The 14,235-nt window shown below is 42.4% G+C and overlaps 1 protein-coding gene across 6 annotated transcripts in view; it reads right to left on the bottom strand.

Annotated features, from left to right (window-relative positions):
• Positions 1 to 379: 379 nt before the first annotated feature.
• Positions 380 to 14,235, bottom strand: part of GTDC1 (glycosyltransferase like domain containing 1) — a 151,836-nt gene continuing 137,980 nt past the window's right edge. For 2 of the 6 annotated variants that reach the window (XM_054278554.1, XM_054278551.1), the window contains 3 exons: positions 12,618 to 12,688; positions 11,814 to 11,905; positions 3,641 to 4,811 (listed from right to left, as the gene is read on the bottom strand). In XM_054278554.1, the coding sequence (XP_054134529.1) occupies positions 4,728 to 4,811; positions 11,814 to 11,905; positions 12,618 to 12,688 (247 nt within the window). In that variant the 3' untranslated portion in view covers positions 3,641 to 4,727. Of the gene's footprint in view, positions 829 to 2,337; positions 2,467 to 3,640; positions 4,812 to 11,813; positions 11,906 to 12,617; positions 12,689 to 13,396 lie in introns of those variants that run through there. The other 4 variants (XM_054278550.1, XM_054278549.1, XM_054278552.1 and 1 more) reach the window with 4 other exon arrangements.

Consider the following 14,235-nt stretch of genomic DNA (forward strand, 5'->3'; position numbering starts at 1 on the left):
CAACGCATTTCCTTGTTTTGCCTTCAAAGCTCCAAGGGTTAAGCCCCTCGCACGCATCCCTCCCATCCCTCCCCAGCGCCGCGCTCCTTGCCCGGGATTTCTTTTCGGGGGCTCGGGGGTATTTTTTTGTTCGCTTGGTGTTTTTTGGGGTGGTGTTTTTACCGGAGAGCCGGGGACGGGCGGCCGGAGGCGCGCAGGGCTGGGGAAGGCTGCGCATCACGGGCGGCCGCTCCGCACCCGCGGAAAGCCGCGGCGGGCAGGGGAGGGAGGGAGCCTTTTTCCGTGCTGTCTCTGTAGGGCAATGCTACAGAAGAAGCGGCTTTTCAGAGGAATATTTTTATTATCGATAATGTCGGTGATACAAGTGGCGGGCGGCGTGTCCGTGCCCCGCTTCCCGGGGAATCCGCGCTCCGCTCCGCCGGGATGCGCCGGGATGCGCGGAGGGCACCGCGGGGCTGCCCCGACAGCGATCGCCCCCGGCTCAAACCCCTCGCGTTACTGCAATTCTCATTATTATTATTATTCATGATTTTTACCGCCACTGGCCTCGTTTAACCTGGCTCGCCCGCACCTCCATCCTCTCGGCCATTCGCCCGGATGGGAAAAAACCTTTCCCGCGGGTGGGATATTCGGTGCCAGGGTCCCGGTTGCCCCCATTCCCTCCCCTGTTTCCTGGCGATCGCCCCCGCTCGCTGCTGCCGCCGCTGCTTCCGCGGGTGCGGGAACAACTTCCAACCCCGAGAGCGTCAGCTTCCAGCAACAGCTGCGAACCGCCGCTCAGAACCCAAAGAAACACCAGAAGATTAGGCAGCGATGCTATTTATTGCCCTGTAATTAAAGTTCTATCAGTGTTTCTATTATAAAACCTTATTTACAAGGGTTGGTAACTCAAAGGCAAAATTTTCCTGCAAAATTTTCCTTTCCTCACTAAGAAATATTTTGGTTAAATAAGGTGAAGGTAAAATCCTGAAGGACTTTCATTAAGGTGCTCATTTATATCTGCAAATACACTGCCAAGTCCTCCAAATCAAGGATATGTAAGAGGAATTTATTATTAATTTTTTTCAAAAATCAAGGATTCACAGAAAGGTTTTAATATAATTCTCTGGGAAATTATTCCCATGAAAACAATTTGTTTGAAAGAAAATGCCCTCTGGTCTTTTCCACACAAACTAGTCTTGGGCTAGTACATGAGAACCCAACTTAAAAGTGCCTATAAGCAGAAAGGAGGTTGGTTAATTATTTTCAACTGTCCTTTCTGGAATAAAAAACAGAGTAAACAGCTTGAACAGGGAAAGGTGAATTTAATTTTCAAGGCCCTTTAACTTTTAATAATCTGAGGAACAAGATGGGAGGTACATTCTACCCTCCCAGTTATCCTGATATAAATTCATTCAAGATTTATATTGGTGTAATAGAGAAGCAGAATTTGCTCCGTGATTTCTAATGAACTGCTGGCTCGGTCTTTAAAAACGCAATTAGAAAAATCTAACCACCTAATTCAGAACAGCTTTGAGCTGAGGCAGAGGTCTCAGTGCTGCAAACAGGGGTGGAAGCTGGTCGGTGCCACAGCTCCTTGCTGTGCCTGCAGCACCAGAGCGGGGCTAGGAATGCTGGCAACGCTTTGCTACAGAATTCCCTAATTGTTTTAGGATTTTCCTCTCTATTATAAGGGAAAAGACAATTCTCGTGTGGAACAGACCTGTGTTTCCTGTGATCTCAAATGCTAGGACAAAAGGATTGCAGGATTAGGTGCCTGGCCTGTTACTGGTGCAGGAGGAGCTGTCTGGTCAGGATGAGGCTGGCACAGAGTCGGGGAAACCCAGCTCTGACTCTGCACTGAAACCTGTCTCAAAGCCCTGGCACCGCTGTGCCAGTGCAGGTGAAACACCAATAAACATGAAAGTAAGTCAAGGTTCAATTCTCTTGCCCTACTCTCAGGATTAGGTGTCTGCATTCACCACTTACTCATGTGTGTAGGAACAACGGGACCGAGATCCCAGTTTGTCCCCTGACCTTCTGAAGCGAGGGACTGAAATGAAGCAGCACAGGGCGACACTCTCGTCTCCTCTGCTGAAACCGAGAGGCAAAACTCCGCAGATTGTTTCAGTCTGCAGTGCTGAAGGGACACTGTCTGGGGAAACATCACCTCTGACTACCTGGAAACCCCGCAAGCATCACCTCTGGCTACCTGGCAGCTCTAGATCACTCTACTGACTGAGGACCTCAAACAGGCCAGCGTGGCCCCTGACACATCCTGTGACGTGGTAAGGACACAGAATCAGAATGGTTTGGGTTGGAAGGGACCTTTAAGCTCATCTTTAAGCTCACCTTTAAGCTTATCTAGTTCCAATCCCCCACCATGAGAAGGGACACCTTCCACCGGACCAAGCTGCTCCAAGCCCTGTCCGATTCAGCCTTGAACACTTCCAGGGATCCTTGCTCCAGAGCAGCTGCACATCTTTGCTAAGAATGTAAAGAAATATCAGGAGATAACACAGCATTGCTATTTATTACCCTGCAATTAAACTCCTCACAGTGTTTCTATTATAAAATGTTACTTGCAAGGGTTCATAAGAAGGGAAAAATTTTCCACCAAGACGAAGCCTTGCTCAGCAGAGCTGGGCATGGTTGAAGAGTCACTGTCAGTAAGGGCAGAGCTGCACCTCACCAAGGAGCTGGGTGAGACCTCCTCTGGTGGTGGGGCTGATGAGAATGTGCCCTGATGGCAGCAGGAGCCTTTGAGAGCAAACCACACAGCTTTGATGTTCTGAGTCTGCTCACCACAAGCCCGAGTGCAGCATTACAGCATCTCCTCTTTCCCTTTTATTGGTTTGGAGAGTGACTCACTGTGATACTTGAGGCAGTTTGCTACAACTGCACCATGCCTCAGTTTCCCCAGCCATAAAGCCAAAAATATTCCAATTTGTTGGTGCAAGATGTGATAACATTGGTGAACATCTATGACACACTCTGGTAGGAGTACAAGGCATCCTAAGGTCTTCCAAGGATTAACACCAAACCTACACTCTTGGGAAGACCATGTCCACCCAACCACAAGCCATGCATAAAGCCAAGCTGGGCTTTGGCTGAGCAGAGAGGAGGAGGAACCCACATACAGAGAGATGATAACTGCAAAATTACAACTCTGCAGTGCTAGCAGAACAACCAAACACTCTCCATTGGGTCTGCCTGGGTTGTCTCTGATTGCTTTATGGGGTAATTTGAACAAGAAGTAACACATGCTCTCTCTTACTCTGAAAAATGACATTTCAGCTTCTTGATGGTGTCAAAAGTCACAAAGACACTCGTGGGGAGGGGGACCAGCCTGTACCTTTTACCCCTTTCAGAGAGAGGGGCTGCCCTGCCTGATCCAAGGGAAGGAGACCACACTTGTCTGCAAAGACAAGCCTTACCAGCCTTCACATCATGACACCTTACCCAGAGTCCTCTTCCTGCTTCTTCCCAGAGCAGAGATGAAAATCTTGGAATTGCCATAAGGTTTTATTATCGCTTGCAAACCAAATTCTACTTCATCAGATAAAGACACAATTGCATTCATTGACTCTGACACAAGGATATGCACGGTGATAAACATACAGATAGATGTACACACTTATACATGAATGAGATATGCTAATTAAAAATTGCAGTGGGCACTTTATTAAAAATTTATTGTACAATCTACATCTTCAAAACATTTTACATCAACAAATATTGCGGCTTGACTGCTGGAATCATAAGTGATTTATCTTTAAAAGACTGTATTTGCAACTGGATGCAAAGATTCTTGATGAACTGCCATTACATTTAAACGACTGGTTTTTATTGGAAGTATTTTGATTGTTATCTGTTTGTTCTCCATCCTTGAGAGAAATAAAACAAGTGTCTCGGCTTTCATTTTATCGGATAGATGGCACCACGTAGCATATTTCCCATGCTAGTTTGAATTACAGCTGTTTATCTTTCAGCTTTCTTTAAGATTAATTAAATGCAAATGTAACTCCACGAATCATGGGATTACCTGCCAGACCCCTTATTAATACCTTCACTTAAAAACCCCTTTGCCAGAGAGTCATTAATTTGCAATAAAAAAAAAGAAAAAAAAGAAGAGGAAAAAAAGAGAGAGAAGTGCTCAAGCAGCCCTTTGCCTCCCAACAACCCGGAGATGGCTGCCCAATTAGTCCGGCAGCATTCGGATCCTCCTTTCAGGCCCTGTGGCCCTTTGAGGACACAATAAGGCTCCAATGATAACCTGGCAACCTAGGTAGAAACTCAGCCAAGTGTGAGCGTTTGAAGCTGCAGCTTGGCTGCCATCGTGTCGGCGAAAAGAAAGAATTCAGGCACCATGTCATCCAGTACAAAGGATAAAAACAGATTCAACCGGAAATTCAATGTGGCACCACATATGGGATACATGAGTGCGGTTACACAACAGGCCACATATTTTTTTTGAACAGTCTCCTGCATGTGATGCCGAGGACATGTGTAACCATCATAACGTCTCTAAGAATCTGTATTTAATTTGAGCTGGGGTGGTGGCAGGGATTGGAGATCTGAAGCCGCCACAGGTTTGTGGCAGATGGCTCTGTGTCAGCTATGACAAGCAGCCAGGCTCGGCTTCCTCTGCAGATTTTCTTTTCTCTCTGATCAGGTAAATATGGGCACACTCTGGAAACTTCCACAATTCTGCCTGAGGCTGCAAGTTTGTGACTTAGCCCCATCTGTCACAAATCTTCCCTCGGTTCTGCTGCGAGCAGAGACCTGAATTTACTGCCGAGCGCTGCCCAAGAAAACCCGGCCGTCTCGCCCTGCGAGGAAGCACAAGAGAGAAGCACACGGAGCCCTGTTAGAGCCTGGGACACAAAATGCAGCAAGGATTTCAGGAGGGCTGCAAGCCACTTGGTCAAAGAACACTCATGTGATGTTATTTAAAAATGGGGTGAATTCAGGGGTTTTTATTTAAAGACAGGTAAGATGGTCATGAGGCCCAGGTTATTTGCTCCCTCTGCTTTTCTGGTGGTCTCAGTGGACACATCAAGGACTGAACACCCTCAGGGACTAATATGCCCCTCTCACCCTGAGACACGGCAGAACCACGAGCCAGGAGGAGCAGGGCCTGACTCTGCTACTGACTCTGCTAGACCATCATTACTCTGGAATAATCTTTTTTTTTTTTTTTTTTTTTTTTTGAGGAGTGATAACCATGCAAAGATCTGGACATTCATATTTTCAAGGAATAAAATTCCATCACTGTCTTTCCATCAACAGTTCCTAAATATGTGGGGATCAAGAGAAGCAAAGTTTTCACATAAAGCAGCATCTTCCCATAAAGAGCAAACAGCATAATGTCAGTAGCAGTACAGTATTTTTCATTAAATAATCAACTTGGTTCTAGTGTCCTAAGATCAGAACTGAAGCACTTAATATCTACTCTGCCATCATTAGACTTCAGAGCTAACCTTTAGAATTTAATAAGGAGTCTTCATCCATTCAGACTGGCTCTTTCAGGACAGCTCCAGTTCAAGCACACAGTATTGATTTTAGTGTAGATTTTTTGCACTTTTAAAAAAATTTCCCTAACAAAATTAAGATTTAGAGATTAATTTTCCAAAATCTGAGATTCGGCAGGCAAGACTGGAATGATTTACAGAGACAATTTGTATTGGGTCAGATCTACTTTGTGATCCAGCTCCTTCACTCTGCAAGTGAGTAAGGGGGAAGAATCAAGGTGGAAAACAGTTTTCAGCAATTAGTTTTGGAGTTCAGTTTCCAAACTCCAAGCACTTTTGGAGACCAGCATCAAAACCCACCATTGCTTTACATGAACTGGGTGCACTGTGAGGCCCAAGCTATTTACCACACCTCAGCAGAGTAACAGTATTTCTCTGACCAAACTGGTCTGTTCTGCAGTTTCTTATATTGGCATTTTTAAAACTCACCTCATTCTTGCTGTCTTTAAACAAAAAACATCAAATTTTCAATGCAAATCTATGCAGTACCTTGCATAGGATGGCTCAGAACACACTGAGTGACTGTAGCAGTGGGAAAACAGTTTCCTGCTTTTTTCCCCAAGGTAATTTGAATAAACTGTACTGGAAAGAAAAAAAAAAAAAGTTTTCACGCTTTTTGCAACTTTTCCTCCTATTTCCTTTGACCCATTTCTCCATCTACTGTTTTCAAGTGGCTGTGGCTCATCTGCCAGTTTTCATTTGCTCTCTGAAACTCCCCTGGAAGCTATCTAATACTGTCAGGATGAAAAGTTCCAAGTCCTGGTGTTTATGCCGAAAGTTGCCCCCATAACTGCTTTATTCCTACTCTGCAAGCGCAGCCAACTGCTGTGAGCTACAGACCAATATTTGGGGACATGGTGATCATGGAAATGTTGGATCAATGGTTGGACACAATAATCTTAAAGGTCTTTCCCAACCTAAATATTTCCATGATTCTGTGATTTTCAGAGAGCTGGAGTCTCCTGGATTTTCACCTCAAAGAGCAAAGAGCAAAACAAGCCCAGAGAGAAGTTGAGGTGCAGGCCACCTACACACACATATATCTGCACATATATCCATTTATCTACAGCTGGATCCCCAAATTAGACAACTCCAACTCCCTTCCTGCCATCTCATTCCTTCCACAGTGAGGATCCATGGTAGCCAGGCTGACCTCCCTCTACCACAGTTACTTGAACATCTACGTTTCACCCAAAATGCTTAAATTGTGTCCCACAGCCCAGCACACCTTCCCACCTGTGCAAACTCCTAAGCCGGACAGGGGCTTCACTGTATCAGCCACACACAGGGAATGGAAAGTGTGAAGACTTGAGTCTGACCTGGATGTGATCCTGAGCAACTTAATCCAAGTTTGAAGCCAGATCCTACTTTGAAACTGGCCCTGCTTTGAGCAGAGGCTGGGCTGGTGACCTCCAAAGGCACCTTCATTAGCTAGTCTGTGATTCTGTGCTCCAAATATGTAATGGAAGTTTTATTTCACATAAAAAATCATCCTTATGCTTTACATATTTTCCTTAGGATCACATGCCTAGGCACTGGAACAGAGATGGGAGAGCATGGACAGAGAGCTCTGCACTCCAGAGTTCCTGTAAGCTTCCCCCACAGACTCTGAGGAGCAGATCTAACCCACCTCTGAAACCATTTTAAATCACGTTCACGGGAAACCGAGCAGCTCAAGAGACAAATACAAATTTCTCTTTTGTGTTTCTAACCTCCTTCTGACCTGCACCTAATGCTAGCCAGGTAAAAGCAGAAATTCAATACAATTCCTTCTTTTTTAACTCTGCAAACGTGCTCTGCTAGTGAACAGAAAGGCAGCAGGGTGGATGGAAATACTTGCACTATTTGCATACCCTATAAAGCTCTGAATTAACTTTATCAGCCCGGGACAAAAGATCTGGAGAACACTGTAAGCAAACATCTGCTCAATATACATTCACCATTAAAAAGTAAACAGTAGGACTGGCTCCATAAGGAACAGGTTGGGAATTATCACAGTACTACACATCACATAAACTGATGGCACGGCCCAGAATTCTCTAAAACAATGATCACACCAGGCACAAAAACAGCTCTCAAGCATCAGAACGATGCTTGAATGATGAGAGATTAGAATATAAACATGCAATAACATTCACAAGGAGAGACTGAAAGGACTGGGATACTGTAAATGTTTGACAAATGTTTATAAAATAATGGATGGCACAATAAAGATGGATGGGGAGCTCCTGCTTCCAGGCGACCAACTCCAGAACAAGAAGACACTCCACACAACTGAAGGTGGGGAAAACCTGAGCTAATTAAGGAAATTATTTAAACATCATCATAAACAAATGTTAGAATCATGGAATGGTTTGGGCTGGAAAGGCCCTTAAAGACCACCTTGTTCCAAGCCCCTGTCATGGGCATGGACACCTTCCACCAGACCAGGCTGCTTATGGAAAAATGAATTTCCAGTGGAGTTTTGCTGGGGATTGGGTAAAGATAAAGGCAGAGGAACCATCCCTGGCTCTCACATGGCCTGTACAGGAACTGTGAACAACAGGGCTGAGTAACTGATGGGACATCTGGCATCAGGCTCCCCTGCATCCTCACGTGCCCAATGCCCTGCATATTGCACTGAGAGTGCCTCCTGCTGCTTCCCTAGCTTTGCCTAAACATGAAAGCTGGACCAGGAGCAGCTTTCCCCTTTTACACATTTCCCTGAAATACCCAAGATACTGCTTTATCTGAAATCAGAGAAAAAAGAAAAGGAAAGAAAAAGAAGGAAAAAAAAAGTTTTGTTAGAACTGCCCTATAGAGCCAAATCCTGAGACTGGAAACAATTCAGATGTCTATGGTCTAACTGGGATCTTAATTTGATTTTACAGCAGTTTAATCCCTTTGAATTCAGCAGACTTCCTTCTACAGTGGTGTCAGAAAGAAAAAAAATCACGCCATGTGTCCTTTCATAGGCAGGTGAGCTTCTGTAGTGTGATGGAAATGAGAAGATGAATGTCAGAAAGTGGGCCAAATTCTTTTCTCCATTAAACAAGCATGAGTGAGAGTAGGATTTTCTGTAGGAACTGAAGCTGACAGCATGTCAACCAGCACTCATTCAGCTGGGAGGGCTGGGAGAGATTATTTAAAGTTGTCAGCTCCTTCCATGCCTGGCTTTTGGCAACTCTTCTTGTCCCTTTCCACTGTATACTCTTTATACATGCTGTTTTAAATTAAGAAACTCAAGTGAGGAAACTAAAAGGTAAACTTTAAGAAAATAATGCAGAAACAAATGTTTTGCCCTATTTTATTTTATTTATTTAAACTTTAAATCTACTAGATAGGGCACTAACAGGTTCTGTGGTGTGCCCTGACCAATGCCCTGTTGCTGTCACTTGCTTCATTCCTCTGCTTACCTTGGCAACCAAAACCACCCAGAACTAGAGTTTGATTCCATGAAACTGGAACAGAACAAATAATTGATAACAAATGAGATTTGCTTCCCTCTCATCTCAGTCTTCTGCTAATAACTGGCAGAAGGCAAGGCTGAAATGCAGATGAGCCAGCCCTGAGTGCTGTGTGAATACTCAGGGTGAGCAATACATCATCTGGAAAGGTTTTCATAGGTGCTTACATTATGGACATTTTTAAAAGTCTGCCAGCAGGAATCTGCTCTGTGGAGTTAAGCTACTGCAGTTTAATGCCTTGGTCAGTGCATTTTCACAGGGATGTTCCTTATGTCCAGCCCCTAAGCCCACTGCCCTGCTGCCATTTATCTCCTTTCTGCCACTAATTTTGTTAGCACAAGCATTGAGGACATCTGAAGGAATAAACTGCCTGTTTAATTAGCCACTGACTAATTATTATAGATAACCTGAGTAATAAAACCCCAACAATATGTAAAAGGATAAGCCAAAGTGATTACTTCCCAACTTGTGGAGCAGAATCCCCAACCAGCAGAGAAAAGCACTATTTGCTTTTTAAGCATTTCTAGTTCCAAAATGCCACACGTACTTGATAATCTCAATGCAGAGAGTATGGCAGGATGGTTTCTGAAAGACAAGGAGCTGGTTAACACTGACTCTTGTGCTGGGATCTCTTCTCTAGCCCACTAATGCAGAGATAATATTATAGTGATCTGAAAAAAGTGAAAATACTGTGCAAGTGCTGCGTAGCCTTCAGGATTTCACGCTGTTCAGCTCCTTACAAAGCAGCATCACTCCAGCTGCAATGACCTTAACAGCACAGCTCTGAGCTAGCATTTCCCAGGAGCTTTTGTGGATGGTCCACAGTGAAGGAAGACTAGGTGTACGTGGGTGTAGGCACAAAAGGACAACTCTAACAGCATTCTCTGAGCTGATCCAAAGCTTATTAAACACAACAGGGATATTTCCTCTGCTGCTCACAGGTGCTGGATTAGGCTCTGCTTTCCTCATTTTAAAACAATCCCTCACTCAGCTCCATTGCTACCTGTTGCAGAGGTTAAGCTCTGACACTGAGAAGATCTGCAAACCCCATGCATGAGAGGCAGGATAAACTCCTTCAGCTTCTGCCTACTAATCATCCCAAGGAATTCTTAAAAAAAGATAAAAACAACTTCAAGCAAATCAGCATTTTGCCTACAGGGCTTCTGCACACATTTTCAACCTGTACTATTTTATATCAGTATTTTTTGCATGCCTTGGCTCTGTGTTCATGAGCTTGGATCCATGTGGGAGAAGATCCATGTGAATGCAACCATTAGCTGCGCTTGAAGCATTGGGAAATGCCAAGGTAAACATTTAAGGACTGCTTTCCCTTTGAAGCCCCCATGCCTAACTCTACGATACTATTGACTCAAGAAGTAATGCTGAACACTGGAAGTGTTCAGTCAGCATTTTAAACTATTATGAGCTACCTTCTGAACCATTGCCAAGTTAATAGACAATGAAAGATAATGAGCTTGAAATTGGGTGTTAAATTGCATTTTTGGTTCTCTCCTTTTTTTTTTTTTTTTTTTTTTCCTTGAGGTTTAACTGTTTCCTGCAGAAACAACATCATCTTTGATGTATCATTATGTAAATGCCTATTTTTAGGTCACAAAAAAAGTCAAGGCGTGGGCTAAGCCCTCGCTGCTCTTGCTATGTGTGTGCAGGAAGGGGGAGAGAGGCAGACGAGACACAGCAAGACCCAACACTTTCTGGTCCCCAGAGGGAGGGAGGGAGGTGGAGGCATGAGGTTGGGTCTGTTGGCAGCAGGAGACTCCAAATTAAGGAGGAGATTACTCGACCTGCTCATTAACAGTGAGGCTGGACGGAGGAGGGAGCGCTCCGAGAACCGCGTTTGTGTCGCACGGGTTAACACGAGGAGCACTTCCATGCACCCCCAAGCCTTTAAGGACTTTCAGCTGAGTTCAGGGGTTTTCACGAGCTGAAACACCTCTGTTGTGCAGGGGTGATGTGTATCCAACCTCCAAGCTGCCCACGGCAGAGCCAGGACAGTGAAAGTCAAAAACCGCTGTAAATGTGCGAAGCAGCGTGCAAAAGGCTGCAGTTATTCTTCTGAAAGCAGCATCGTGTACTAACAGCTCTTCACTGGAATAATGTAAAATTTAGTGCTTCATCTACATTCAAATTAAAAAAAAAAAAAAGAAAAGCACGACTCCCATCAGTGTAAATACACCATTTAAAACCATGAAAGTCGGCCTAGCATTGAACACTTGAGCAAAACCTGAATGGAGAGTTTGCCACTGAACCTGGACTTTCTCTGCAGAAATAACTGCAAAAAAGGGGACATGATAAATACCAGTAAATTATGTTCCTAATAAATTTTAATGCTCACACACCTTATAAAGCAAAGAATTAAAATAATTGTGATTATGAAAATCACTCAAATCATTCCAGAAGCCAAAGAAATCTTACCTGATACCTGTCACCTGCATTTTTTGAAGATTAAATTAGGATAGGAAGGTAGGCTTATCCTCATTAGTATAATTGTAGGATCTTTCTTTTATTTTCCTTTTAAACTAATGAGTTTCATTAATCCAGGTTCATTTTTATAAGCCTCTTGGGTCCAAATGTAAAGGACAGTCATTTTAGAAAACAGTAAATTAAAAAAAAACATGTAGCATGCATTAAGTGCACGTATTTCATAAGACCTAGGTTAATACAATTGGCATCTAGTTTAATTAATCCTTGTTAGTGTAACGACTAATATCCCTCCCTAGCATGTTTCCTTTAAACATTAGTATGTTAATTAAATGTTGTTTTTTTAAGGTTTTTTTTTTTCCCCTTTGTACTTCAATATGGCATTATATCATCTAAAACTATTCCAAACAACTACCTTATAGAGATGTCTCCTTACAATATCTGGTCTCTTGCAGAAATTCTGAAGCCTTTTAAAAAGCTGTTCAGGTGTAGAATACAGATATTCAGCTGCAGGAAAAACAGATACATTTTTAATGAAACAAAAACCTCAAAGCACACACTCGATATTAGTCACTTTACTAATTAAAAATGCATATTGCTCTGTGCCGCCTCGTGTTTTACATTATTTAAGCATGATTTTATAAGGTTACCTCAGCTCACAAGGATGTTTAATGCTAAATAAGACTGTGTAGTTGTGCTGTTTAGACATCTCCTTTGGGTGATTAAAATACATTATTCTAATGTAACACAATGCATATGTGATACATTTAGTGATGAGATTTTTCGAAGAACTGGTACTACATTAGTGTGTATCCTGTACTGCAGTTGCATACTATTAAGTATTAAATTGTTTAAATAATTTGGTGTGACTTTCAGGCCTGGCTTTTTTTTTTTTTTCCCCTCTTCTCTCTATCAAAAAAAAAATCTGCAAACCATTGCAGCATCAGTGACCTTCTAACAAAAATCTATCATTACGGGATGTGTATGCTAACAATGAAGAATGCTATTTCAAAACTTGCTTTTTTGTTATCTTAAAAGAACAGATGGCAAATATAAACTTCGTCTAATGTATTAAAACACATAAAATTTGCCTTAACACTAACATGTTGGCTTGCCAAATAAACAATTGCTTTCACTCAAGTTTATTCCCAAACTTTGGGTTTTAGCAGGAATCACATTATTACGTTTCACCAGAAGGAACAGGCGACAAAGCAGATACCTGGGAATATCTCTGGGTACACCAAGGCTTTGGGACACAGCGGGTAACAGCCACAATGCACAGCCTCGATCCTGAGGATTAGAAATCACAAATACACAAAAATAGACATTAGTCAGCCAAAAAAATTATTTCCGTGCAAGAGCCTTGAGGTTGCCTGCATGCAGCAAGAGGGAAACATTTTTTTTTTTTTCTTCAGCAGCATAATCCTTCTAAATGCCAAAGTTGCTCTTTTTAAAGAAAATTTTATTGATCATATGAATTACATAGAACAGAACAGCGAGCATATGTTTTGTTCGCTGAATAAATCAAAGCGCAGCTCTGCATTTTTTTGTTTTTTAAATACTGTTTAACACATTTTATAATCAGCAGACAGACACATGTAACAACATGGTGAAGTATGGACGGCTTTGCTTAATAATGCTGCTGGAAAACAAGGGGCACGTTGGCTGCACCAGGGTGTGTTGCAGACACGCACACCACCCTCACCTGGCACAGCAGATATTCCCCTCAGACTTCCAGACTCCAAAGGTTACAGCTAAATATAACCCAGGAACAACTTGCAGCATGCTCCAGGCTGGGATATTTCAGCTTATTCACATGCTTTGGATAATTTCCTTTATTTTTTCGGGACATAAACTGTTGTATTTTTTAATAACCGCTGATGGAATCCCTTTGCCAAAGCGCGCGAAGCTTTGTACTGGCTTTTTGCTCCCAAGGAACATTTCACGTATCTCCCAGACATCAAACCCAAATATTTTAGAATTGCACCGCCATGGCGCAAAGTTTTCCAGTAGCAGAGCTGTCCCCCCTGGAGTTGAGGTTTTGACAGCTGAATGGGTTAAAGGCATCCAGGTTGCAGTTTATTTTTTTCACATAATGACCACTGATCTGACACAACGTCCCTCCAAAGATACAACCGTAATTTCTGTTGGCCAGAAATTACACAGTGAAATTCAAAACACTTCTTAAAATATGTTTATTTTATGAGAGGCTTTGAATTTCCTCCAACATGTTGACCATACGAGGGCTTTATTTTTAACTTCAGTTTCCCTCATTCCCCAGAATAAAAAAAAAAAAATCTGAAATCTTGTCAATGTTCACCTTTTCTATTTTCAGTGACAACCCAAAGGCTTTTGCTAACTCCATGTGAATGTCAGGTTTGGTACTTTATTACAGGTACCCTGAAAGGACTCTGTTTCCTTTAGATCTACTCAATTTTAAACAGGAAAAAAAAAGAAAATAAAGAATAACATATTCAGCTTTCATGCTACAAAACTATGCATATCCACAAACCCCAAAGACACATTTCTCTGCAAATGCTTTTGCTAAGAAATGACTGCTGGTTTTTTTCATAAACTTTTAAAATTTGTAATTTATGTTTTTTTTTAAATAACATATGCACTTCAGATTGCATTTTAAACATTAACAACAATTTCAAAGTGTACATCGTCTAGCACTATATTTTTTACCAAAGGGAAATGTTTCTGATGTGTGATTTAATTGATGATTTCAGTTCTTAAATATTGTGTCATATGTCAAAGCAAATAGATTTTTAAAGTTTTCTTTAATCTAGGAGGAAAAAAAAAAAGAGTGAAACTGTGGACATTTCAGTAATAGC

Source organism: Melozone crissalis, unplaced genomic scaffold (genome assembly GCF_028551555.1).
Source record: "Melozone crissalis strain CALT ecotype California unplaced genomic scaffold, PUWL_Pcris_2 ptg000023l_1, whole genome shotgun sequence".
Lineage (NCBI taxonomy): Eukaryota > Metazoa > Chordata > Aves > Passeriformes > Passerellidae > Melozone > Melozone crissalis.